The 27,724-nt window shown below is 43.1% G+C and overlaps 1 protein-coding gene across 4 annotated transcripts in view; it reads left to right on the top strand.

Annotated features, from left to right (window-relative positions):
• The window catches only part of Nell1 (neural EGFL like 1), a 916,515-nt gene that overhangs the window by 713,325 nt on the left and 175,466 nt on the right, over positions 1-27,724 (top strand). For all 4 annotated transcript variants that reach the window (XM_045145536.1, XM_045145534.1, XM_045145535.1 and 1 more), the window contains one exon: positions 869-964. In XM_045145536.1, the coding sequence (XP_045001471.1) occupies positions 869-964 (96 nt within the window). The remainder of the gene's footprint in view (positions 1-868; positions 965-27,724) is intronic.

Genomic DNA, 27,724 nt, shown 5'->3' with positions numbered 1-27,724 from the left:
TATTTAGGGTGTGGTAGGTGCTGAGGGCAGAATGGTGGGGAAAACCAGTCCCGCCACTTGTCCTTGTGGCTCTCAGAGTGCGGTGGGTAAGACAGCAGATGGCGGAGCATTGATCATATGGGAATGGGAGATTGTGTCTGTGTGGCAGTGAGCCAGGCACAGCGCCACCATGCGGCTGCTGCAAGCACATTCAGGGAAACTCACTCCCCAGGACGGAAGTAGGGAGTGGGGAATTGCAAAACCTCTGCAAGGCTTATCCAAAGCAGAAGTGCATGTTCTTCTCACCAGCATTTCCACATGAAGACATTTTTCCCCAAGGAAATAATTTGGGGTAATCTAAGCATTTATTGGTGAAAACAATGTATTATTTCTACTGCTAAAATATAGGAAAGAACATCAATATTTAAAAGGAAAGAACTCATTACAATTATTATGTTAACAAAAATGTCACTATCTATTGAAAGTCCTTCGGGGAAAAAATAAAAGAAATATGGTCATAAAAGACAATATAAAAGACATTTAGTGGCAAAGGATCGATTATAAAATGATGAGCATCAAATGAGCGCTTGCCTCCACCTGACCTTTCCCTTTCTAGCTGCTCACCTTACCCACCTTGATTTCATATCAATCAATCAAAACAGAAGTAGTAATAGTTCTGAATTTTCACTCTTGTTGTACACATGCCAGCCCTGTGCTTAATGTTTTACATTTCAGCCAGTTTCATATAAACCAGGGAAAGAGGTTTTGTTACATTTGCTACATCAATACAGAGGCATATGCCCTGTATCACAAGGCAATGTCAGTGCTCCTATGTGCTCCTATGTGTCTACACGTTTTACTCAGCAAAATATTTGTTCTTTCTTCACAGCATTCTGTGAAGCGGGCTGCAGGTATGGTGGGACGTGCGTGGCCCCTAACCACTGTGTGTGTCCCTCTGGGTTCACAGGAAGCCACTGCGAGAAAGGTAACCTTGTCTGATTTTTGCGGGCAGAGGGAAATCTGTGTGGGGGCTGGGGGGTTAAGAGAAATTGGAACAGTTTCTTTGGGCCTCTGTAGTTGACTTGATCCCTGTATTTATGATGATGTCATGGCTTTCCAAGTATGCGTGATAAAGGCATGGATGCTGCTTTCCTCTGAACACAGAACTCATCTGTCCTCTCCCCAAGGCATCTACTTTAGCAAGGGCAAGTCTTCTCTGCTACAGTTTGCAGTGTGCATTTTTCAGGGCTAATGAGAGATAAAACCCGATGAACTGACCGGCCCCATTTATCAATTGGGTAGCACCGTGCACCACCATTGAAGTTGTAACGATCTGCTGTGTTGTCAGAATATAAATTAACTGTGTACACTCCTGACAAAAAAGCACATTAAATAATTCCAGCAGTGGGTTTATTGTGTGCTTGGGGTTTTATTCTAATATTGGCTTATTAGAAGTTGTCATTCAAGGAACTGATAATATAAGCATGTTATCATTAGTACTGTTCGGTTATGTCCACCTTTGTGTCTACAATGTCTGCGATGTTTACACTTGGCTGTTCTGTGATCCAGCTCCCACCTGTGATGGGTAAAGTCCTGCTTGTATATAAGTGATGTCTGATGTTAATGCCAATGATTGGAATGTGAGCTAGAGTCCATACTGTGCAGAAATAAACAGACATAAGGTTTATTTCCTCATGTATTCTATGAAACCAAAATTGCCAAATTGTGTTTTGTTGAGTGGCTATCACACCTGATGCTTCTCAAATAATAGCACCTAGGAGGATGAAAACAGGGCACAGCGTCATTATCCCTCTTAGTGAGCGTTCTCTGATGCAAGAAAGCCAAGCAAGCTATTGTTTTCTTTCCTTCCTCTTTATAAGTTTCCAAATTTAGGCAATATTTTTTTTAAATGAATTCATTAATTGTTCTCTACCCTGGCCAACATGTTACATTGTACTGTCTGTGGATTTTTATTCAAAACATGCCAAAATTTAATGAAGTATTCAAAAAGAATTCAGTGAATACTTATACCATTGTCTCCACATTTTGTAATGTTATCAATATGCCAAATTACATTTATTAAATAGTACTAATTAATTAGTCTGTCATATTAGGAAACAAGTGCCAGACCCTGCCTCTGAGCAACATTAGTATCACCACATGGAGCTTAAGAAATCTTGCCAATTTTGCTTTTTAAAACAACTCAAAGAACTAAAGAATTTTCATTACTCTGAGAACATGCATGTTCCTATGTGTGTGTCTGTATATATATGTATGTATATGAACATGTGTGTATATGAGTGAGTCAGTGGGGACAGTCTATGGCAAGGTTGATAACAATGAGAAGACACCTCTAAGATGCCATTCTCTGTGTACTAATTGAGCCAGTATTTGTCATTGAATAGTTTATATATAGACAAATGAAAGAGATACATATTGTACACCCACTTTATAGTTTTAAACTAAAGCTGTGGTCAATAACCTCTGTGGTTACTAAAAGTGAGAATAAAATTCAATTACCTTCCCACAAGACATGTGCTTTCAAACCTTGCATGGGTTTCTCAATGTATGATTTCTTATGAAAACAGAGATCCTGAACCACTCCTCATAGATCCTCAGCCATTCCCCATAGATACTTGACCAGTCCTCATAGATCCTCAGCCATTCCCCATAGACGCTTGACCACTCCTCATAGATCCTCAGCCATTCCCCATAGATGCTTGACAACTCTCATCATATACTCTGGACCTCTCACCATAAAGCCTCCCCTACTCCCCATAGACCCAGACTGTCCAGACTACGCTACAGAATGTTAGGAAGCAGGTCTGCAAATTGACAGTTTTGCCAAGCACCTCTGTTTATTGCATAGTATCTATTGTGAGGCTATCATTCTTTCTCAATCACAAATAACTGGAAAGGGGCACTGCTATAGACCATGGAGTATAGCAGGAAAAGTGATTCTGATTTCATATGACTTGTTCATTTGCCCTTTTGTATCTTTTCCACACATTTTGGTCCATAGTGTAGAACATGATAAATATAGGTACAAGAGAAAAAACAAGACTAGAAGCAGAATGAACATAGTGCTAGGCATGCCTGAGTGCCTTGAGGAATATTACAGCTGCAGTCAGTTGTCCCACCTGCTTCAAATTTTTATAATATCTCCTGAGGAAAAACTAAAAAGTGCTTGCTCTAACTGTAGCAAAGTCACCCATACAATATTGACCTACAGTCTAGTTCTTTGAGTTTTTTTTTTTTTTATCATGGAAAGGATATAATATATTCTCCAATCATTGTACAAAAGATGCATAATAGACAAATATTTCAAATCATTTTGTCTTGTCTAAGTTATTTTGCCATGTTCATCATCAGCAATAGACATTACATAATTCTATCTGCCACTGAGCAGTCATGTCAAATGTCTCGAGAGTCAGAGCCAAAGGAGAAACACAGGTGAGCTGTGAGGGTCCTGTGGCATGACTACGTACATTGCTGATTTAGTTGTTGTTATTCCAGGTCTAACTAAATGCCCTTGTTGGAGCCACATACTCAGGCTTAGTCTTGAAGTGTTTCTTTGGACCCTTTGGTTATTGTATTTTTCATTGCTTGTGATATTTAGCCTTCCAAATTTCATCTGTATTTCTTAAATCACAGAAATCATTATTTTAAATACAATTTCTTCTGGACTTCAGTGATGGGAGCTCCACGCATGCTTGTGGAGTAAACTTGTCTCACTTGCATGAGATCTTGTTTTGGTTTGTTTCTGTCATCCCACTCAAGGAGAACAAACGTTTTCCTGTGTTAGTTTCTGGGCACGCTGTGCTGGTTACTCGGTTACCACATGACAGTTGCTTCTCGCGCCTCTCCCCTGACGTGGTTGCGTGGGAATGTGGATATGTAGAAAGAGCAGTAAGACGTAAAAGGACTTCTCTTTGGTGGAAACAAAGGGCTATAGGTGAAAGTTCTGCTGTTAGCCTCCCCAAGGCTAAAAGGAGAAGGTACCATGGCAACATGCTATAACCAGCTACACAATGAAGGGAAGAAAAGCCGTATGTCATCACAAAGATTTCCCAAATGAAAACTTAAGTGAGAAACACCAAGTTTGGAGATCTTAGCTGCCCTCCTCTGAGAAGTAAGAGTCACACAACTTTTGGCTTGGTGTTTCTACTTATAAATCTGACAGCAGGGGCTGTAGACATAGCTCAGTGGGTAAAGGGTTAGCCTTCTGAGCATGAAGCCCTGAGTTCAAACCCAAGTATGCTAAATAAGCAAACAAAATAATTGTTTGTGGCAGGGTGCACCAGCAAGCCTAACACTGGCGAGGTTCAGCCCGCTGGCCAAAAAGTCTGTCCTAATTGCTGAGCTCCAGGCCGGTAAGAGAGCTTGTTCTCAGAGAAGTGACATTGTCTGAAGATGACACCCGGTCCCTACACACAGCTCACACAGACACACACACCTCCACACACAGACACACACACCTCCACACACAGGCACACACACCTCCACACACAGGCACACACACCTCCACACACAGACACACACACCTCCACACACAGGCACACACACCTCCACACACAGGCACACACACCTCCACACAGACACACACACACCTCCACACACAGACACACACAGACACACACACCTCCACACACAGGCACACACACCTCCACACAGACACACACACACCTCCACACACAGACACACACACCTCCACACACAGGCACACACACCTCCACACACAGGCACACACACCTCCACACAGACACACACACACCTCCACACACAGACACACACAGACACACACACCTCCACACACAGGCACACACACCTCCACACAGACACACACACACCTCCACACACAGACACACACACCTCCACACACAGGCACACACACCTCCACACACAGGCACACACACCTCCACACAGACACACACACACCTCCACACACAGACACACACAGACACACACACCTCCACACACAGGCACACACACCTCCACACAGACACACACACACCTCCACACACAGACACACACACCTCCACACACAGACACACACACCTCCACACACAGGCACACACACCTCCACACACAGGCACACACACCTCCACACACAGACACACACACACCTCCACACACAGACACACACACCTCCACACACAGACACACACACCTCTACACACAGGCACACGCACCTCCACACACAGACATACACACCTCCACACACAGACACACACACCTCCACACACAGACACACACACACCTCCACACACAGACATACACACCTCCACACACAGGCACACACACCTCCACACAGACACACACACACCTCCACACACAGACACACACAGACACACACACCTCCACACACAGGCACACACACCTCCACACAGACACACACACACCTCCACACACAGACACACACACCTCCACACACAGGCACACACACCTCCACACACAGACACACACACCTCCACACAGACACACACACACCTCCACACACAGACACACACACCTCCACACACAGACACACACACCTCCACACACAGGCACACACACCTCCACACACAGACATACACACCTCCACACACAGACACACACACACCTCCACACACAGACACACACACCTCCACACACAGACATACACACCTCCACACACAGACACACACACACCTCCACACACAGACACACACACCTCCACACACAGACATACACACCTCCACACACAGACACACACACCTCCACACACAGACACACACACCTCCACACAGACACACACACACCTCCACACACAGGCACACACACCTCCACACACAGGCACACACACCTCCACACACAGACACACACACCTCTACACACAGGCACACACACCTCCACACACAGACACACACACCTCCACACACAGGCACACACACCTCCACACACAGACACACACACCTCCACACACAGACACACACACACCTCCACACACAGACACACACACACCTCCACACACAGACACACACACCTCTACACACAGACACACACACCTCCACACAGACACACACACACCTCCACACACAGACACACACACACCTCCACACACAGACACACACACCTCTACACACAGGCACACACACCTCCACACACAGACATACACACCTCCACACACAGGCACACACACCTCCACACAGACACACACACACCTCCACACACAGGCACACACACCTCCACACACAGGCACACACACCTCCACACACAGACACACACACCTCCACACACAGGCACACACACCTCCACACACAGACACACACACCTCCACACACAGACACACACACCTCCACACACAGACACACACACCTCCACACACAGGCACACACACCTCCACACACAGGCACACACACCTCCACACACAGACACACACACCTCCACACACAGACACACACACCTCCACACACAGGCACACACACCTCCACACACAGACACACACACCTCTACACACAGGCACACACAGACACACACACCTCCACACACAGGCACACACACCTCCACACAGACACACACACACCTCCACACACAGGCACACACACCTCCACACACAGGCACACACACCTCCACACACAGACACACACACCTCCACACACAGGCACACACACCTCCACACACAGACACACACACCTCCACACACAGGCACACACACACCTCCACACACAGACACACACACCTCCACACACAGACACACACACCTCTACACACAGGCACACACAGACACACACACCTCTACACACAGGCACACACACCTCCACACACAGACACACACACCTCCACACACAGGCACACACACCTCCACACACAGACACACACACACCTCCACACACAGACACACACACCTCTACACACAGACACACACACCTCCACACACAGACACACACACCTCCACACACAGGCACACACACCTCCACACACAGACACACACACCTCCACACACAGGCACACACACCTCCACACACAGACACACACACCTCCACACACAGACACACACACCTCCACACACAGGCACACACACCTCCACACACAGACACACACACACCTCCACACACAGACACACACACCTCTACACACAGACACACACACCTCCACACACAGACACACACACCTCCACACACAGGCACACACACCTCCACACACAGACACACACACCTCCACACACAGGCACACACACCTCCACACACAGACACACACACCTCCACACACAGGCACACACACCTCCACACACAGGCACACACACCTCCACACACAGGCACACACACCTCCACACACAGACACACATACACAGATGCAAAAAATCTGGACGTAAGAAGAATATGTGAAACATAAGACATTTGGTATATCTAGATTGGGATTCCTTAACTCTGGCATTATGGGTGTTTTTGGACCAGGACATTTGTTTTGGAAGATTCCCTCGTGCACTGCAGGGCAGTTAGCATCCCCGGATGCTGTCTATTGAACACCGCTGGCTCTCCCATATCCAGTCAGGACGATCTAAATTATCTCCTGACGTCACACGGTGACCCCTGGGAGACAAGGCTCACAGTCTGAGAATTTCGGGCCTAGATAAATGTTTATCTTTTTTTAAAAAAAATATATTTTATTGTTTGTTTATTTGAGAGAGAGAAAGAGGCAGAGAGAGAGAGAGAGAGAGAGAGAGAGAGAGAGAGAGGGAGAGAAAATGTGAATGGGCATGCCAGGGCTTCTAGCCACTGCAAACGAACTCCAGATGTATGTGCTCCCTTGTGCATCTGGCATATGTGAGTCCTGGGAAAACAAACCAAGGTCCCTTGGCTTTGCAGGCAAACATCTTAACTGCTAAGCCATCTCTTCAGCCCTGAAAGTTTATCTTTTTGAGACAACTTCTTACTATGTGGCTCTGGTAGTCAAACTTGTTATGTAAGCCAGCTTTGCCTCACACTTTCCTGGAACCAACATATTTGAAGAAAAGTTATATTTTGTCTCTATTAGTATATTGAAACAAATTTACCTCAATGATACTTAACAATATATTTTGTTGACAAATGTAAAAACATTTAAAATATCTTGTGCACACTGTTAGAAGTGGTTAAGATTGACTGTTATTAGAAAATTTCTGACCAGGAGACAGACTGCTGTCCATCATGTGCCCATCTGACTTACCATCTGGATGCATTTGCAGACCCATCAGGTGCCCATTGACTTACAGTCTTACCGTCTAGATGGGCTTGTAGACAGTTTAGATAAATTTGCAGACCCATCAGGTGCCCATTTGACTAACGGTTTACAGTCTAGATAGATTTGCAGACCCGGCCTCCTCCGTGTCTCTTTGTGTCACTAATGTGATGACCACATAGGTGGATGCTCTGATCCCAGTCAAACAAACAACTGGCCTTACCTTTGTATTCTCCTAAAGGCACAGAGAATAACTTACCCTTTTGTTTAGAAGAAAAGCTTAAAATTATATGAAAGGTAATTTCACTGAAAGTATTAAATGTGGACATTCATAGGCACATGTGGGTCTAGATAAGGAACTTTGGGGTAGACCATGACAAGACTACTTGATCTACCACTCTGTAATAGAGATTTTCCTAGCACTCTAAATGAAGATGGGTATTTAATTGCTACAGAGAATTCAGCCAACTACACTTCATTTCCTACCTTGTGTGTGCATTATACAACAGTTGTGTAGACATCAAGTGCCCGTAGAGAATGTCAAATCTTGGAACTTCCACTCAGGAGGAGGTGCTGCCTCGGGGCAGACAGCAAAGGCCCTGGCTCCAGAGAGGGATTGACATGCAACTGCTGGGCAAGTGGCGTTTGGGTCTCCAAGTCTGAGTGCTAGTTAAGTTTCTTCATGGGTGATCTCAGGCAGCAACTTCCACTCTCTGAATTTTAGTTTCATTAACTATAAACTGGCAATACTGACAATAATAAATTGGTCCATACACTACTGACTGTATCAAAGTATTAGGATTATATGTGTATTAGTAAAGTCTCAATAAATGTAATTATATAGAATCATTACCATACATGCTCATAGGAAGCCTTATAAGCAATTTAGCAAAAAAATAATTATGAAGACAATGTCACTAGATAGATCAATATCTTATAATGAAGTGTAACTTACAGAAATGATCTTGAAGGGCTGGAGAGATGGCTCGGTGATTAAGATGCTTGCCTGCAAAGCCTAACAACCAGAGTTCAGTTCCCATGAAAAGCTAGATGCACAAAGTGGCATATTCATCTGGAGTTTGTTTTGAGTGGATAGATACCCTGGCACACCCATTTCCCCTCTCTCTCTCTCTCTATATATATATATATGTGTGTGTGTGTGTGTACATATAGATAAATAAATAGATATAGAGAGAACATATATATAATCTTCTCTCTATCCCTCTCTGCTTGCAAATAAATAAATAAGTTTTTGTTTTTTTTTTTTCGAGGTAGAGTCTCACTCTAGCCCAGGCTGACCTGGAATTCACTATGTAGTCTCAGTGTAGCCTTGAACTCATGGCAATCCTCCTAATCCTCCTACCTCTGCCTCCTGAGTGCTGGGATTAAAGGTGTGTGCCATGACACCCGGCCAAATAAGTTTTTTTTTTTTTTAAATAAATACTCTTGAAGTCAAATTTGTGGAGACATAAATAGAAAGCCAAGATAAATACTTAAGCTTTAATTCTACAATCAACAGACAGATCCGTTCGTGTCCATGGCATTTCAATAGGGCTGTGCAGGGGAAAGAGCTGCCATCTGTGGGTCTGTGACTAAGAAGACTAGAAACTGAGGACTGTTCAGGAATCATCCAGAAGAAAGAGTATGTCTCCACAATAAGATAGAGAAAATGCAGCGGGGAAGGGGAACCAGCAGACTTTAGGGTTTGGGCAAATGTAGGCAAAGAAAAAATAAAAAATGATTCTGTTTTGAAAGAGAAAAAAAGGTTTTCTAACCCTGCTACAAAGGGAATTCCAAAATAATGAAAAGGCTTCATTTTCTCTCTGCTGGGATCGTCACATCTTTCCTAAAGGTAATCACATTTGCACCTCCTTTCCTATGCCCCAGGGACTTGCAACTGTGCAGATAGAGCATTTTCCTGGAGTTTTTTGTTTATCTACCAAGTTTAAAAATCCAAAATCATTTAAGTAAAAAGAAACTTCTATATTCTTTCAAATTCTCAGTCTTCCTTCTATTTTTGAGAGGTTCCTATAGACATTTGCCTGCTTATTTGATCTGCTGACCTCTGCTTGGGGCCTGAGAACATTTGGCATTATTGAAGACTGGATAGTACTCTGTTCTCTTAAAAATGTAAAGACTATCTCTCCCATTTTATCCCTAGTTTTCATGGCACCATGAGGAGGGCACTTGCAGGCATCAAGAGTTATTGAAGCTCTCCTGAGGTGAGCTTTCTTAGGGGCCTGACACATACATGTTCATGCATGACAACAGCTGACATTACTCACTAAAACATTAAATTGATCTATTTGTATGTGTGTGCCACAGTGCATGTGTGGAGGTCAGAGGACCGTTTTGAGGAGTCTGCGCTTCACCTCTTGAGATAAGGTCTCTTGCCACTGCAAATAACCAGCAAGACTGCAAATTAATGGCGAGCTCTGGATTCTCCTGGGATCACAGCTGCAGTTTGCATCTTGCTCTACACAGGTGCTGGGAATTAAACCCAGGCTGACAGGTTTTGCAACAAAGTGCCTCTAACTTCTAAGCCATCCTCTTGGTCCAGTACTCTTGCTGCTATTGTATATGTCCTACAAGACAGCAAGTGTTGCTTTGTGGCTTCAATACAAGAGAAAAATGAAAAAAACAAAAAACAAAAAAACAGGTTTGTGGATTCTCTGAGTTCACACTCAGTTGTTACATATCCACCTGCTAGGATCCAGATGGGAATTGTGGTTGGTGAAGAGAAGCTCTTCCAGCTTTAGTCATCCAGAGGGCTGGAGTGCTACGGCTCTAACCAGAGCCTGAGGCTTACAGCCCCAAGAGCGCTCCAAACTCAGACAGAGGCATGCTCTGGGCACATAGACTTAAACTCCAGTGGCCCTGAGCCTCGGCTGCTAATGCATTCCCCGCACCCAGCAGTGGCGAGAGGTGGCAGCCGCTGGACAGGTCTGGATGCTGGTCTCTGAGCCCGGCACAGCCAGCGTTCCCGCCGTGCTTGGCACTGTCCTGCTCTCGAGCTTCAAGGGTTGAGTCAGGTCAGGTCAGACCCGGCTGGAGGATGGGGCTATATCTCTTGATGGGGCTGGGGGTTAGTTCTATAGTTATTGGAACTCTGGTGTCCAAGACTCTTGGTCTTTAAGGCGTCATGGCTCTTTGGGACTCTTCCAGTCACCAGTCTGTAGTCCTCACAGACTTCTTTCTTCAGCCATGACTGCCCTCCCTCTCCTCTTCACCCTTTCTCCTCTACTCCCTTGCTCTCTCTTCTCCACTCTTTCTCTCCTTCTCTTCACCCTCTTTCTCCTTATCTCCCCTCTCTCTCCTTCCCTCCTCCCTCTAGCTCCTCTCCACTTACAGCATCTACAGTTGTCTCCCATCTTTGTTCCTCATTGTTTCTGCACTGCATCCCTTTGCACATCTTCTGTTGGTCCTTGTCTGTGGCAACTCCTCAAAGGCCTCCTCTGGGCACCCTGGGCAGTAGCACTGCTGTGTGCAGCCTCTTTGCCATCTTCCCTTTGTCACTGGTTCAGCCTGCTCTACTGGTGATGAAATTCAGAAGAGGCGGCAAAGTGAAGTGTTTCGTCCACATTACGTCCATGTTCACAGACACTCCTGCTGTCTTGCACAATAACAACTTATTGTTTGCAGTGGGCTGTGCTTAATTCAGAGTCTCATACTCAGTCAAAACGCTGATGATGAGTGACTGCTGCGGGCCCAGCCCTGAGGATCCCCTCTCAAGTTGAGGGAGCAATGGGGAAGTAGGGGGAAAAAGAATATAAGAGCTGGAGGGTATGGAGGGAGGAAGCCTATGGAATGTCTTGGCCAGACATAACATGGCCATGGCACTCATGAACTCACAGACATTGTGGTCAACTACACAGTAACCCACACAGAACAGAGGCGGTCGCCAGCCCACCATGGATAGGGGAGGGGTCATGAGGCGGAGCTTCTCCTGAGGAGATGGTGGTACTCAGTCGTTACTGGGGGATGGGTAATGGCTGAAGGATTATCTAGACTTCACTGTGGTTTGTGGTGAGTAAAGCTTCTGACGTAGTCACTGCTCATACGGTGCTTTGTGTAGGGAGAGGTGTGTCAGACATTTTTCAAGTGTTTACTCTCATGAGGCTGGCCGGTCCACACCATTGCACATACAAGAGAATGCTTTGGTGTTAGGGAGATGACTCATTGGTTAAGGGCATTTGCTTACAAAGACTCCCAGCCACCCACTTAAAGCCAGATGCAAACAGGGGTACAAACATCCCATGTTCCATTTGAACTGGCCTGAGACCTTGGTGCTACCTCTATCCCCCCCCACACACACACAAATAAATACATAAAATTTCAGAAGGAGACCATATTAGGTGCCATCTAGCCAGTCGCTGTTAGAGTTGGGATTATAACCTCCGTATAGCTAAGTCCAGTTTCATTTTGCACTGACAGCCATCACCTCGTGACCATCTTCTCTGTGTCCAAGGGGAGCTGCCCCTAACAGAGCTTCTGGGGGCAGTGAATAAGTTTTATGTCAGTAATGAGCCATGGTCTCCTAACAGAGCAACTGCAGCTGTCCAACACTCCTTTCTCCCTCATTCCTTAGCCCCAGGCAAGGTCACAGGGATGAAGAGGGTGATCCCGGAGCCATTCTAGTTCAACAGACATGTTGGCATTCTGCTGTTTATGAGGCCAAGGGATGGGATTAGACATGCGTAATGCTTCTAAGTGCAATTTGCCAGTAGCACTACTTCCTCATCATGGTTGGTGAGATTAAGTGAGATGGTCTACTGGATCAGTGGGGTGACACAGTGGTGGGGTGACCCAGCGGGTATGTAGACATGTTAGGTACCTCTGAGCTTACCCTCAGCTAACCTGGGAATGAGAGTTAGACTAAGAAATAGCCAGGGCTGGAGAGCTAGCTTAGCAGCTAAGGTGTCTGCCTGCAAAGCCTAAGGATCCTGGGTTGACTCTCCAGGACCCACGTAAGCCAGAAGCACAAGGAGGTGCATGCATCTGGAATTTGTTTGCAGTTGCCAGAGGCCCTGGTGCACCTATTATCTCTCTTTCTCTCTTTTTCTTTCTCCCTCTCTTAAATAAATAAATAAATATATATATTTTTAAAAGGCTAAGAAATAGCTACTTTTCCAAAGTCACTCACCAGGTAAGGCTGGAGCCATTCCATGCCATCTTCCTACTCCTTGTACTGGCTCTGACTCTCTGTAGAGCATTCAGATGTAGAATGTTTTCATTTACATCTTTTCCAACTCACAGTCTCTCTAATCACAACCCCTCTATGTGACTCTAACCAAGAAAATACATATTAATCATTCAGTAGAGTTCTGATCTGCAGAAAGATAGTACTTAGTTCAGCACCTGGGGTGTTTAACTTACTTGTAGTGTCTGAGAAGCTTTTTTTTTTGGCTGTTGTTGATTTTCCACTGAAATAGAAGGTTTAGCCAGGTCTTCACTGAACTACTGAGTATATGTGTCTCTGGCTACAGGCAGGTCTGAAGCCTCATGGGAAAGGCTACCTTACTCTGTATCTACAAATATTCCCTAAACTCTTTGTTGATTTCCCAAATTCACCCAGGAAAGATTAATAGAAAAGACAAACATTCCAGTTCTCAAGTCAACATTGGGAAAGCTCACCACCTATAAGACCTGGGAGAATCACAGCTATGTGATATGAATTGAGAGTAATTTTCCAAGTAAAACTGAAAAGGTTTTCATGTTCACATAGCCAACCTTGCTAGGAGTTTACAAAGAAAAAAATCAGAGAGATACATAGTGATGTTTGAAAATGTCTGTAACACCTTAAAAGCATGGCACTTTTAAGTGACATTAATTATATACTATAATTGATCTAGATATATAATGACAAAGATTTAATGAAGGAAATTATGAATTGCTATTCTGTGGCACATAAATTTATATCTGAGAGATTATTTAATGACAAGGAAGATATAGTATATACTTAGGAACATGACATAAGAATATTATGAGGTGCAGTTATGTGATTGGGGAAGTTATTTAAGTCTGTTTGTTTGTTTTCAATTTCTTTACATAAAATAAGCCAGATATTCTGTGAGGGTACAGGGATACAAAGCCCACCACAGCTTTTGATTTTTATGTGGAGTCTGAGGTTCTCACTCATGCATGGCAAGCTCTTTATCCATTAACCCAACTCCACAGCCTATGAGCACAACGGTGATAAAGCAGCTCCATGCACGATTTGGGTTCTTTCAGAAGAAAACTTATTTCACCAATTAATACAGTGTTATATACTTAAGATAAGAGTGTCCTACCTTCCCCCTTCTCAGTCTTCCATAATCAGAGAAATCAGTAGAAGGCAGTGAGTGTAAGCTTCCCTTTTACAATTACGATATCATAATTTAAAACTCATAGCTGTTTCTTTGCAGGATTAGAAGGCTTTCTAGGAGAGAGAACAAGATATTATGTGACTTGTACCTCAGTTTTCCAACATGAGGTGGGGGTGGAGGGGGCTCAGGGGTTGCTATCTTTGCTTGTTGAAAATAAGCCTGACATAACTGGAGGTTTTCACACGGAGCCCTACAGAAACTCTGGCTCTCTGCCCCTCTGACGCTGAGATGAGAAAGGTTCATTTCTGCTACGACTCAGTTGCAGAGTTGCCACAAGATTAGGACAATTTTCTCACGTGGGGTTCCTGTAAAGCAGATACCAGACCCTTGTCTGCAGTCCAAGCACAGGGTAGCTGTCTGCTGAGGGTTATTTTGCCCTGTGGTCTGGCATGGATGGAGGCAGGCTGGGCACCTTGGGTTTTGTAAGCTACGTCACATCCAGGACCTCATCTTCAGGAGCACTTTGAGGTGTACTTGAAGTCTCCCTATGGTGAGTACAGGAAGCAGTTTCTCCCTCTCTTCCTAGACACATAGAACCAGAGCTGGGACTGGCAGCATTTCAGTGGTCTTCACCTCAGCAAAGTTCTCACTTCTGGCCTTATCAGTGTCCTCTGCATGATTTCTGGCCTGGGTGTATAGTGCTGGAAGGCAAGAAATAATTAATACAGGACTATCTAATTTTTACAAGTGTTGTAAAGATACTTAAGCACCCAACATTGAGATGTGGGAGTTCTCAAAACTATTATACTGTCATTTGTCAGAACTCTGACATGGGGAAAGCCATTTCAGTCTGCTATTGCATTGAAATTCAATAAATTTTGATAAGTGAATAAACATAGACAAGGATCCTAAATTTCACATGGTGTGGTATTTCTTTTATAGATTGTTAATTATAATGCTCCTATGGGAACCTTATGGGACAGAGGACACTGGAGATAGAATATGTTTTCATAATGATGGAGAGGGAGCAAGGCCATTAGAAGAAAAATGTAGAGATACTGGGGCATTTGCAGTAGCTTTGTCAGCATGGCTCACTTTAATCCTGCTGGTGCATTTGACATTCACCATAAAATAAATCAAGGCTATCGGGAATGATCATATATAGTTGCCAGTGCAGAAAATAATCCCTAAGTACCCAGATGGCAAGTAGCCCATGCTTCCAACCATGCAAGCCCATACTCCTGAACTGTGAAAGTCAAGGAGTGCTCATTGTGATCCTCTATTCTGGAGCATGTGAACACTGCCGTACCGTAAATCATGATGGATGCCCTGAAAGGGAACAGCTTTCCTGAAACTACGAGCAACCGAAATCCAGAAATTACAAACTTGCCTTAGTAACTGCTCATCAGTCTTTGTATCTGAGCACATGCACGGCACTGTAGACCATGCAGAGGAGAGTCTAGCTGAAGTGCGTCACTTGACCTGGAAGGAATATGATTTAGGCTATGTGTTACTCTCTCTAGTAGGATTTGGCCACTAGAAAATGTGGCAGCTTGTAATGTACACTTGAGTCCCAAATGGGATGAACCATACAGCAAGATCCCCATGTTCAACTTGATAGACTTTTAAGAGATAAACATTCCTGCCACAGTGGGATTGATGTCTAAAAGTACCTTAAATGAGAGGTTGCAGCCTCCTCTAGTTTAGCAAGAGTCTTGATGTTATCGTGGCTGATTAAACTTTTCCCAGTTGGGTTGAGTGCATGAGGGGAGGTGCTGGAACACTGATCTGTCTGTCTCTCAAATAGTCAAAATATTAAGGTCTTTAAATTACTGAGATTTTCTTTGCAAACATTATCTCTACCTGTAACACATATACAAGTCTATATATTGACCATGATTGTACATCAATACCAAATAATAGGAATGGCTGGTTATTGAGAATTTCTGATAACTTAAAATAGTTGTAACTTTCCCTCACCTCCACTCAGACTGCTTCTCTTACACCTTCCCTGATTCTTCACTTTTCCTTTTCATGTACATCCAGGCCTGTTAACACATCTTTTCAGATGGGGTAGAATCCAAGCTTCACACAGCTTCCATGACTTCCAACTTTGTATGTGACCTGATACTCACCTCTAATATATGATTATGATAAACACTTCCTAACTCACCCCCTTCCACTGCTACATATACCAGTGGTTTCTTTTCAGCATACTCATGATGGGAGATTGTCAAAATATAAATCTCTTTTCATCCCTCCTCTTAAATTCCTCTATGGCTCCTTTTATCACTCAATAGCTGTTAAAATCATTGCAAGGGCCCCCTAATGCCTGCCGGCCTGCCCGGGGCCCACCTTCTGCTTCTCACCCTTGCTCAGGCACCTCTTTTCCGGTTACAATTGTCTCCTTTACTCTTCTGAAACATGCTAGTATATTGTCCTTACAGTTTGTTCCGTTTGTATTGTTGTCACTTAGATTTCCTGGCTAGTCCTCCCTATGTCACACAGGTTTCTGGTGCAGGACCTGTCCTCTAACTGAAGTGGCTCATCTCCTCTCTGTCAGTACTTTATCGATCTCGAGAGCTTCCAGGCTGCTCAACACTGTGGTACTTTCTTTGTGTGCCTCCCGTGCTGAATGCAAACTCTACAAGGACAGGAGTTTTTTCTCTGTGCCTTGCTATTGTGTTTCTTCTAACAGCAGCACCTGGCACATAGTGATGGCTCAAATATTTTTGGATAGACAATTTACTAGGAAGTGGCAATCTTAGCTCCCGCATTAGTCTGCAAAATGGCAAAGCTGTCATCATGACACATCTCATGAAGAAGGAGCAAGTTAGGGTTGTCAATCATACACCTTCATTCGTGACAGTTCCGGATCACATGCAGCCAGCCACCCTTTGATTCTTTTTCTCTCTTGTTTCTCCTTCAGTCTGCACAGAGTATCTACTTCATCCTTCACACTTCTGCTTCTCTCATCCATCGACACAGGCTTTTATGGGATGGGATACTATGAGTCTGTAGGCCACAGATGGCAATCTCCTCTCCCTCCCTCCCTCTCTCTCTCTCTCTTTCTCTCTCTCTCTCATGCTGTCTCTCTCAAACATACACACAATGTTCTTCATGCATCACAATCAGAAATGCTGTTGTGGCATATGTCTACAATAATAATATAAATATAATAAAATTACTTTCCTGATGTCAAGAATGAATGGGTTCTCAGTGCCCTTGGGATAAATGTTATCTTTGTTCAGCAACACTGATCATTGGAAAATATTCTCTCACAGAGTTGTTTGGTTTTTTGTTTGTTTTTTTTTTTCCTGTAAGTCTCTGTGTGTGTGCATGTTTGTGGGCAGTGTTCATGGGGATAGAGGACAAAATGTGTCACCCTCAGAATTGCAGTTAACCTCCCTTTGAGACAAGGTCTCTTGGTAATCTGGACACCAGCAATCAGGATCAACTGGCTGGCCAGAGGGCCTCAGGGGTCCTCCTTCTCTACATTTCCAGCCTTGGGCTTCAAGACATGTACCACCATGCATGAATTTTCTGTGTGTCCTATAATTCAAACTCCTCAGACAAGCCCTTTATAGCATACCTTTCACTCAGATAAGCCTGGCCAGATATAGCCCTTCCCTGGTTTTGAAATTTCTCATGTTTGCATAGAGAGATCTTGACCAGCTGAGCTCTCTTCCCAGCCCTCTTATTTCTGTTTTAGCTTGATGTTTTCTTCAGAAATATTTTTCACACTCCCCAGGCAAGTGTCTACTTCTCCAGCACACTCTAAGCTGAGCCAATCTTCCATCTAAAATGCATTGCATTTGATTGTTTTCTGACACACGTTCTGCCCTTTCTTGCTACCTCTGTCCCTGAAGCACAGGCAGCATGGTTAACGATACCCGTCATGAGGACAGGATGGAGACTGGAGTTGCGAAGGGGAACGTGGGGGGGGGCTGTCATGGAAATGTCATGTCTACAGTTATGGAAGTTTTCAATAATAAAAATAAATTTAATTTAAGTAATACCCCCGCATACCCACTACCTCAGGAAAGCTTACAAAATTTAGGCATTTTAGTGGAGTAGTTATTGTACTATGTATTGTACCAAATCCCTGTGGTGTATGTGCTAAACATCTCCTTCAACCCATTTCCTACTAGATTATTTTTCCCACCCCAAGGGGTTAATTATAGGAAATCTCTGTGGACTCATTGGATCTGCATCACATGTTGGCACCACAGAGCAGACGTGTATATTAAAAACACTTCAAGGACTGGAGAGATGGCTTAGTGGTTAAGGCACTTGCCTGCAAAGCCCGAAGACCCATATTAAACTCTCCAGGTCCCACATGACCAGATGCACCAGATTATGCAAGTGTACAAGTTCGTCCATGCTCACAAGGGCCACATACATTTGGAGTTCCATTACAGTGGCTGGAGGCCCTGGCATGCTAATTTTTTTCTCTCTCTCTCTTTCTCTGTCTTGCTCTTTTGCATAAAAAAGGCCAGTCACCGGGCTTGCCTCAAAAACAAAACAAAACAACAACAACAACAAAAAAAACACTTTGAAATATATGAATTGGCCAGGTATTTCAGAAGGATAAACAAGCTCTTTCAAAGACAATCCCTGGACCTTCATAACACATACTAACTCAGATTAGCCTGGCCAGATATAGCTCTTTCCTGTTTCTTAAATTTCCCAGAATTCCTCACAGGAAGACAATTTAATGTTAACTGTCAAAGAGATATGAACTGTTTTGAAGCATATTACAGATTTATGGCTACAAAATTATTATGACCCACTCAATACATTAATGTCAAGTGCTAGATAGAAAGCCTTAGTGTCCTGGCATATAAGGGTACAACACATGGTCACTCTAATCCTCAAAAACTCTACATATCACCATAAATACTGACATTTCCTTTTCTAACTACATTTTTCCAGATGCATCTCATAGCAATGATGATTTTCTAGGTAAAGGAAACTTTCAAGCTCCACAACAATTACTTAATGCATATACTATCCCTTTTACAAACTAGACCTTATCCCAAGTGCTGCACAGATGTTATTTAAACCTTGTAACCCAGACAGAAGGCATTGGACCATAGCCTCCACCATCCCTTGCTTTCCTACTTTCATCAATATTTATTTATCCCTTCCTCTTGCATCTTCACAAGTAAGCACATCTCGGGTCTTTCGTCCATCTTTAGTTATGGACTGGCTTATTCTCCCCTTATAGGTTCATGATTCATTTCTTAGCCTCTCATAGTTCTGTTGTGTAACCTTTTCTGGGTAGACATGATCACACATCATTCATCCATCTGGTGAGAGACTAAAGAAAAGATCCCACCCAAATCTAGCTGAGTGATCCCATGAATTTATTGGGGTTCCCCACAGGATCACGGGTGTCATTTGGGTGCTCCCTCAGGGAAAAGCTTACTTCAGCATGGGAGACAACTTGAAAAAGTTACATCCTTGATGTTTATGGCCCACCTTGAAGGCAGTTCCACAGTACAGTCTCCTTCTTCTCAGTTTATTTATAAACCTTGGGGAGGGAACCTCATGAATCTTGTAACTTTCTGAACTGACTGACTCTTATGGTTTCTGAGACTAGTCAAGTTTCATTCATTTCTTTCGTCTCATGAACCTCCCTCCTCTCTCCAGAAGGAAATGTTTTAATTCTGAAGAAACAGATTCACAACAAGGTCTCTACTCAGACTTCAGGTCTTCAGTCCATTTGTGCCATTTTGTTAGTAGTTCAATGCTGAACGCTTCCTCAGACACTAGGCCCTTCTTCCGTCCCCTGGTTTGCTCCCCCAGTGTGCATGACATTAGTCCAGGCACAGTACATGTCACTTATCTGTCATGTTTATAGAGCTTTCTCATTCCGGGCAGCCAGCTTTTGTGGCAACAGTGACTTGTGTTATGCTGTATGGCACCAGCTCTTACAACAGCCCCTGCAACTTGGTGTGCACTCAGGCACTACCAACTGAATAGGGTTGGGACAGTCACAGGTCAATGAATGGGTTACCTCATTTCTTTAGTGCCTGACATTAATACTGCGAAAAAGCATGCTCAAAACTAAGTGATAAGTGTCAGGGCCACAATTAGAATGGTTCTTTGTACCTCCGCAGGCAGAATTTGACACACCATCCCGTTCTGCCATCCCCCCCCAAAGGAAAGACTGATTCCAAAAGTCCTGGAAATTGTCAGGGCTCATCTCGGCTGTAGTTATTTGTTAAGTTCTTAATTTGGAGTCTTCTATGACACCCCACTTCCTGTCTCCATGACATCTGTGTTCCCAGAGCCTGGCTGGGCTTCTTAGACCTTAGTTAACATTCTGTTAGACTGGGGTTTCTACAGTACCACTAATTTTCTGGCAGATCTTTAAAGTCTAGTGACATCTTCTCCTTTCATCTCCTAACCCCTCAGTGCGAGCTGTTCCTTCTGTGATCCCGATTTACAGGAGAGGGAACCCAAGAGAACAAGTAAAGGAAAGTGCCCACGTTTATAAAGGCAACGAGGCAAGCAGTTGAGAATTGTGTTCTTCTGCTGGTTTAAAATTCTATTCTTTTGTAACCTTTCTGTTATTCCACACTGCCTCCCGCCTCTCATCTCCATGGCCATTCTGCCTTAGGGCTTTACATCATTAATATGGGATTTAATATTAAATGTGTCAGAAAGGTGGCATTGGATGACTATTTTACTCATCCTAGGGACTTCCTACATTAGGGACATGAGGCATGGTATCATTTTTTCAAGATGGTCAATCTCTGCTACTTAATGTATCCTTGACCAGGTTATGTGACTCCTCAATGTGAAATTATCTCTCAAAATTGTATTAAGAATAAGAAAGTGTCAGACCAGTGAGTAGCATAAATTTGTAATGATAAATTTGTAGAGAGGAAGAAATGATGCAATGGTATACAAACCATTCCCTGTAGATTCTGTATTTGAGAGGAATGTTATCAATTATAGCTAATATTTACATAGTAAATCATAGATAGATACTTCAGAACATATTTTGTTTCTGGAGTACTTCAGACACTGCATTGTGAGGCACACTTTAATTCTGTCTTGCAGACAATAAAACATTCAAACATTATACAATCCACATTCATGCAGTGAGTGAACTGGTATTCTAACATGAATCTTTCAGTCCCTCAACTTGAATGGAATAAAAGCCACAGGAATCTCTCAACAGGGAGTAGTAATTAAATATTATCCTAAAACCCCATGAATGCTTGGCTGTAGCATACTACATCCCCACATGAATTAAAATTTAAACATCAAAAGAAAACACTATTTCTGAACAGATGTTCACAGATAACTACTTTCACAGAAAAATTTAGAAGTTTCTGAGAAAAGAGAGCTAAAGCTTTTTTCCTATGAACTTCCAGATCCTTCCTTCCCTGACCTTTCTAGCCTCAATATTTTTCCATCTGTCTGCCTATCTATCTATCTATCTATCTATCTATCTATCTATCTATCTATCTATCTATCATCTATTATCTGTCTATCTATCATCATTCATCTATCTATCATCATCTTTCTATTGAGACAAATTCTCATGCTGTAGCCTGGGTTGGCATGGAACTTGTGGCAATTTTCTTGCCTTGGCCTCTCCAATACTGGGATTATAGGACTGTATGCAATCCCTGATTTAACAGTTTTACTTTTTTTTTCAGAGATATTTTCATGACATTAGTGTCATGTTCACATATTGATACTTAACAACCACCTAAGTTCTGGCCATCTGAGTGGCAAATGCTCCCTGCTTCTCATTCCAGCAGTACACTGGGAGCTAGTATTTTGGAGGTGGCTTTGTGCTGGCCATTATTGTAAATACTGTTTTATAAATGAGGACATTGAGGCTTAATAGCACTAGGTCATGTATTGGAAGTCACACAGATGGTAGGTTTAAGATTAGGTCATGCTTCCACAGAATAGTAAGTAGTTTCTGTTTTAAATTTTTACTTATTTACATTATTGAAAGTAGTTCTGGGAAATCATTTACTTTTCTTCTATTCAAATCATGATTCTGCCTTCAAAACTACTACAGCTATTACCAGTTTGACTAGCCAAAGAATTAGAAATTATTATAATACACCCCCTTTCTTATGTGTAGTCTCAAGTCTGGATATAATCCTAGGAGCAGGAAGATGGAAGGAAGAAGGAGATTGGGAAAATGCACAAAGTGAGCACCGAGGAAACCCACAGAAATACAGCATGATACTTGAACTACATAAGATATAAGTCAACAACTCACTGGATTTTATCAAGAGACACACTGGAAACAGTGAACACTAAAGAGAAGACATTGTCTCCTTCCCATGGCCCCTGTCCTGACTTCCAAGACTCCCCCCGAAGACCTTACTGTATTGGTTCGTGAGCATTTCAGTGTGCCAAATGGGGAAGAAAAAGAAGACGGAGGGAGAGGAAGGACTAGCTCTAAGAAGAAGGGGTTCACAGTGGCATGGGTGTGGGAAGGGGACAAAAGAAGGTGATGGGAGAAGTTTATAACCAAACTACATTATGTTCAAGTATGAATATTCTCAATGAAAAAAAAAATATTCCAAAGAGTGCACCAGTAAGGGACCACAGTACTGACTTCTAACACTGTAAACTAGCTTTATCTGGCAATATATATATATTTGAGACAAAACCCCAACATGTTGTTCAGATTAGCCTAAACCTTGAAATCCTCCTGTCTCTGCCTGCACAGTTTCAGGATTACAGGCATGTGCCATCATGTCTGGCAGTCTATCTTCCTGTGAACATCATACACATGGAATCAAATTATGCAGCCTCTTTTGGGCCCACCTCTTTAGGCTCAACATGGAGCTGGAAAATCCATCCATTTTATTGGCAGCAGTTTAATAATTCTGATTGTGGAGTGTTTTATTTTGTGAATGTACTGGACTATATTTCTCTGTGGTTGAACATTTGGGGTGTCTTCAGTTTGGGTTATTTTGGGCACAAGAAGTATTCTTATATAATACGTCTCCAGATGACCATATTCATGTTTTAATAGAAACTTCCAAAACGTTCCAAATGGTCAAATCTATTTCTATGTGTGTGTGGGAAATATATGAGAATTCCAACTGTGTAGCTGGATTTTCTTGCTTGTTTTTACCTAACCCTTTGATTTCAGCCATCATGGTATTTTGTTGTCACTTTCTGCTTTCTGTCTCTCTTTGGTGACTCCCTTGGCCGTGTGCTGTGTCGCTGACTGTCTGGGTGGACCACTAGGGGAGTGCCTACACAGTCCTGTCAGGCTTCTTCCGGTTGGGGGTCCATCTGGTTTTTATCAAAGGCATACAATTTAAAGTCAAGCAGTACTATAAGGAGAGTTATTTGAAAAAACTAAAATAATAATTTTCCTGGAGAGATGGCTCAGTAGGTAATAATACTTGCCTCACAAGCATGAGAGTCTGAAAGGGCCTGAGTTCAAATCCCAGCACCCACTTGACAAAGCTGGGTGTGGCCATTCATGCCTGGTCCCTCAGTCCTGTAGAAAGAGACACTGAAGAGTCACTTGGGCTTACTGGTCAGCCAGTCAGACCAAAGAAAACAACAGCGCCAAGTGCAGTGGGAGACTCCGTCTCAAGGAAACTGCACAGAAGTGCAAAAAAGGAGCCCTCTGGGTGTTCTTCTCTGGCTTCCACACACACGTGCATGGGCTCATGCATCTGCACACACAAGTGCACACACATGCCATGCCATATATACACATCATATCACACACCCAAGTGCAAACACAACCATGCCATACATATTTACATATTATACACACACATAAGCCAAACCATATGTACACATTATACCACTCACAATTGCAGACACAAGCATACAATACCATATTTACATATCACAGCACCCTCACAAGTTCACAAATGCTATACCATATATACACATTACAGCACACATACATGCCATGCCATGTATACACACATTGCATGACACACACAAGTGTACACACACACACACATGTCACAGTGCTTACACACGTCACACCACATGCATATGTTTTAAACAAACTCATGTAAATCCTTACTCCTAAACTATTCCATTTCTCCTTCCCAAGTCAATCATTGTTATTTTTGTGAATAATAATGAAAATAATAATAATTAATAATCTACATTACTGTTGATTTTCCTCGATTTTAGGTCTTACTTGCTTACTTCTACGATGGCAGATGAAATTCTACTTTGGTAACTTTTCACCTCAGTGCACACATATTCTCAGACCTGCATACACCCCTGAATGCCTAGTACTTTCCATTCACCCCTCTACAATGTTGGCGAGGTCAGTACTCAGCATTTTTATGTCTCTGCAGTGGTATTAATAGGTAAGCTCTGAAGCAAGCTATCATTCTTATCTATGTCATGCACGTTTGGGGTCGTAAGATTACATGCTATCTAGTATGGTCATTGGTTCTCCTCAAACAACCGCAGTCTCCCAGTGTGCTCCACTGCCTTCGGCACATTGTACTCTGGCTCTCTGACGGCAACGTTGCAGAGCCTGCCCCTGCCCTCTGCTGCCACCGGAGCTCTGCAGACGGGCAGCACAGCAGGGTCCCTTGGCTTCTTGTGTCAGCTCAGTCTTGTCACTCTGACATCCTGCTCCTGAGTGCTCTGAGTTGGTCCTGCTTGGATTGTGTCCTCATTTGTGTAGAATTGATATTCAATTTGCTCTTGAGACAGATCACATGAGGCGTGCATTGTTCAAAGATTGTATCCTAAAATACATTCATCTTGCCTTTGTATCTAGCTGATGTTTTGGCAGGTAGAGAATTCTAGGTTATAAAAACATTTTCTCTGCAATGTTACAGGAATAACCCTATTGCTGCAGTATCCAGTGTAGTGTTTGAGAAGGAAGGGCTAGTCCATTTTTGATAATGGAAATGTGAAGCTGTGGGTTTCCACCATTGGTGTTACATACAGCTGAGGGTGAATCGGTTAGTAAATCTTTATGCCTGCTGTTTGCCGAGACTTCCAGATAGGAGCGTTGTAGCCTCATTGTGGAATTTGTTTTTAAAATTTGGATCAGTTGCTGCATTTTATGTTCTTATTTCTATAACTCTTGTTATCTATTTGTCAGGGCTTCTCAATATTTCCTTAGTTTTATATTTTTTATTCTAACTATTGAAACTTATTATTTTAGTAAATTTTCAGCGAGTTTTCAAAGCAATGTATTTGGTTATGTCACTCTCACACACTTACGTCATTATACATGGTGCTGATTCAGCTCCTCCTGCTGCGCCCCCCTTGGCCCGCTCCTGCTCACCCTCTTCTTCCTTCTAGATTGTCCCGTCTTCTATGTTCACGTCACAAGCACTCCCTCGCTGGCTTTGGCTCCTTGCTCAGCCCACCTTATGACCACTTCTTCACCTCTCATCGTAGTTACACATGGATGCCCCCACACTGTCCAGATTCTGCACACGAGAGAACATGTGCTACTTGTCTTTGTGAATCTTGTTCATCTACTTAATATACTGATTCCTGGGTTTATCTATTTTTTTTCCCAAAATCGCATGATTTCATTTTCTTCATGAATACAATTCCATTATGTGTATATAGCGTATTTTCTTTATCCATATGCCTATTTATGGGCATCTAAGCTGGTTTCACTTTTTTTCCTCTTTGAAAACAGAGCAGCAGTAAACATGGATGTGCAAGTATCTGTGGGATGTTGACCTGGAGTCCTCCAGAAATACACCTAGAGAGATACACATGGTATTATAATACAGTAGTTCTATTCCTAGTTGTTTCAGAAGCTGCACTCTGACCTCCACAGTGACTGCACCAGTTCACACTCCCACCACCTAGGTGTGAGGTACCCTTTTCCCAGACCCTTGCCATCATTGGTTTTAATACTTTCTTGCTGAAGGACATTCTGACTGGGTTGAGTTGGAATCTGAAAGCAATCTTAATTTCGCTGATGTTTAAAATATATTGATCATTTTTTCAGGTATTTGTTGGTCATTTATGTTTCTTTTTCTTTTGAGAATTATTTATCTCATTAGCCCATTTATGATTTATTTTTGGCATTTAAGGTCTGCTGCTTTTACATATCCTAGATATGATCCCTGTCTGGTGCATAATTGGCAAAGATGGCTTTGCACTCGTGCGGTCTGGTCGCCCTGGAGGTTGTCTCCTTCACTGCACACATGCTTTGTAATTTCCTGATGCCCTACTTCGTTGAGTCTTGAGATTACTTCTGTGCTATTGAGGTTTTTCTGATGCTTTGACTGTATCTCTCTATATAAGGGTTATCCATTAGGAAACTTACTAATTGTGAATTGTTTTATCTTCAGATGAGCAATATAGACCTAGTTTTATTCTTTTTTTAAAAAAAAATTTGGTTTATTTTTATTTATTTACTTGAGAGTGACAGGCAGAGAAAGAGGCAAAGAGAGAGAGAGAGAGAGAGAAATGGGCTCGCCAGGGCTTCCAGCCAGTGCAAACGAATTCCAGATGCGTGCGCCCCCTTGTGCATCTGGCGAACGTGGGTCCTGGGGAATCGAGCCTCGAACCAGGGTCCTTAGGCTTCACAGGCAAGCGCTTAACCGCTAAGCCATCTCTCCAGCCCTGGTTTCATTCTTTTAAATGTGTATGACTAGTTATCCTAGCACAGTTTGTTAACCAGCCTGCACTCTTTGAATGCCGTTTTTTATAGGCTTGGTGAGGATTGGGTGGCTGGGGCTGGGGCTGTGTGGGTTTACTTCTGGACCTCTATCCTGCTCCATCACTCTGTATGCGCATTTTGTGGCAGTACTGTATAGTAGTTACTGCCTTGAGCCCGTTATGCTATTTGAGGTTTGTTCTTGTGATCCTCTAGTACTGCTCCTTCTGCTTAGTATTGCTATTCAGGGTCTTTTCAACTTGTATATGAACTTTTTAGGTTTCTTTTTGTAGTTCTGTAAATGTCATTGGGATTTTGACAGTCTGTGTTGAATCAAATCTGTATTTTGTCTTTGTAGCTGTCTTAACAATATTAAACCTAAACGTCTTTCTACTTCCCTTAACTTTCTTCCTCCAGTGTTTTGAAGCTTCATTGTACCTGTCTCTTACTGCATTGGCTAGATTTTTGCTTAGACCACCTGTCTTCTTCTTTCCTTTCTTCCTTCCTTCCTTCTCTCCCTCCCTCCCACCTTCAATCCCTCCCTTCCTCATTTCCTTCCTTCCTTTCTTCTTTATTTCCTCTTTATTTAAATTTTGTTTATTTATTTATTTGAGAGCGACAGACGGAGAGAGAGAAAAGGCAG

Source organism: Jaculus jaculus, chromosome 3 (assembly GCF_020740685.1).
Source record: "Jaculus jaculus isolate mJacJac1 chromosome 3, mJacJac1.mat.Y.cur, whole genome shotgun sequence".
In the NCBI taxonomy this organism is placed as follows: Eukaryota; Metazoa; Chordata; class Mammalia; order Rodentia; family Dipodidae; genus Jaculus; species Jaculus jaculus.
The sequence above is the reverse complement of the archived record's forward strand: the minus strand, read 5'-3'. Positions and strand labels throughout refer to the sequence as shown.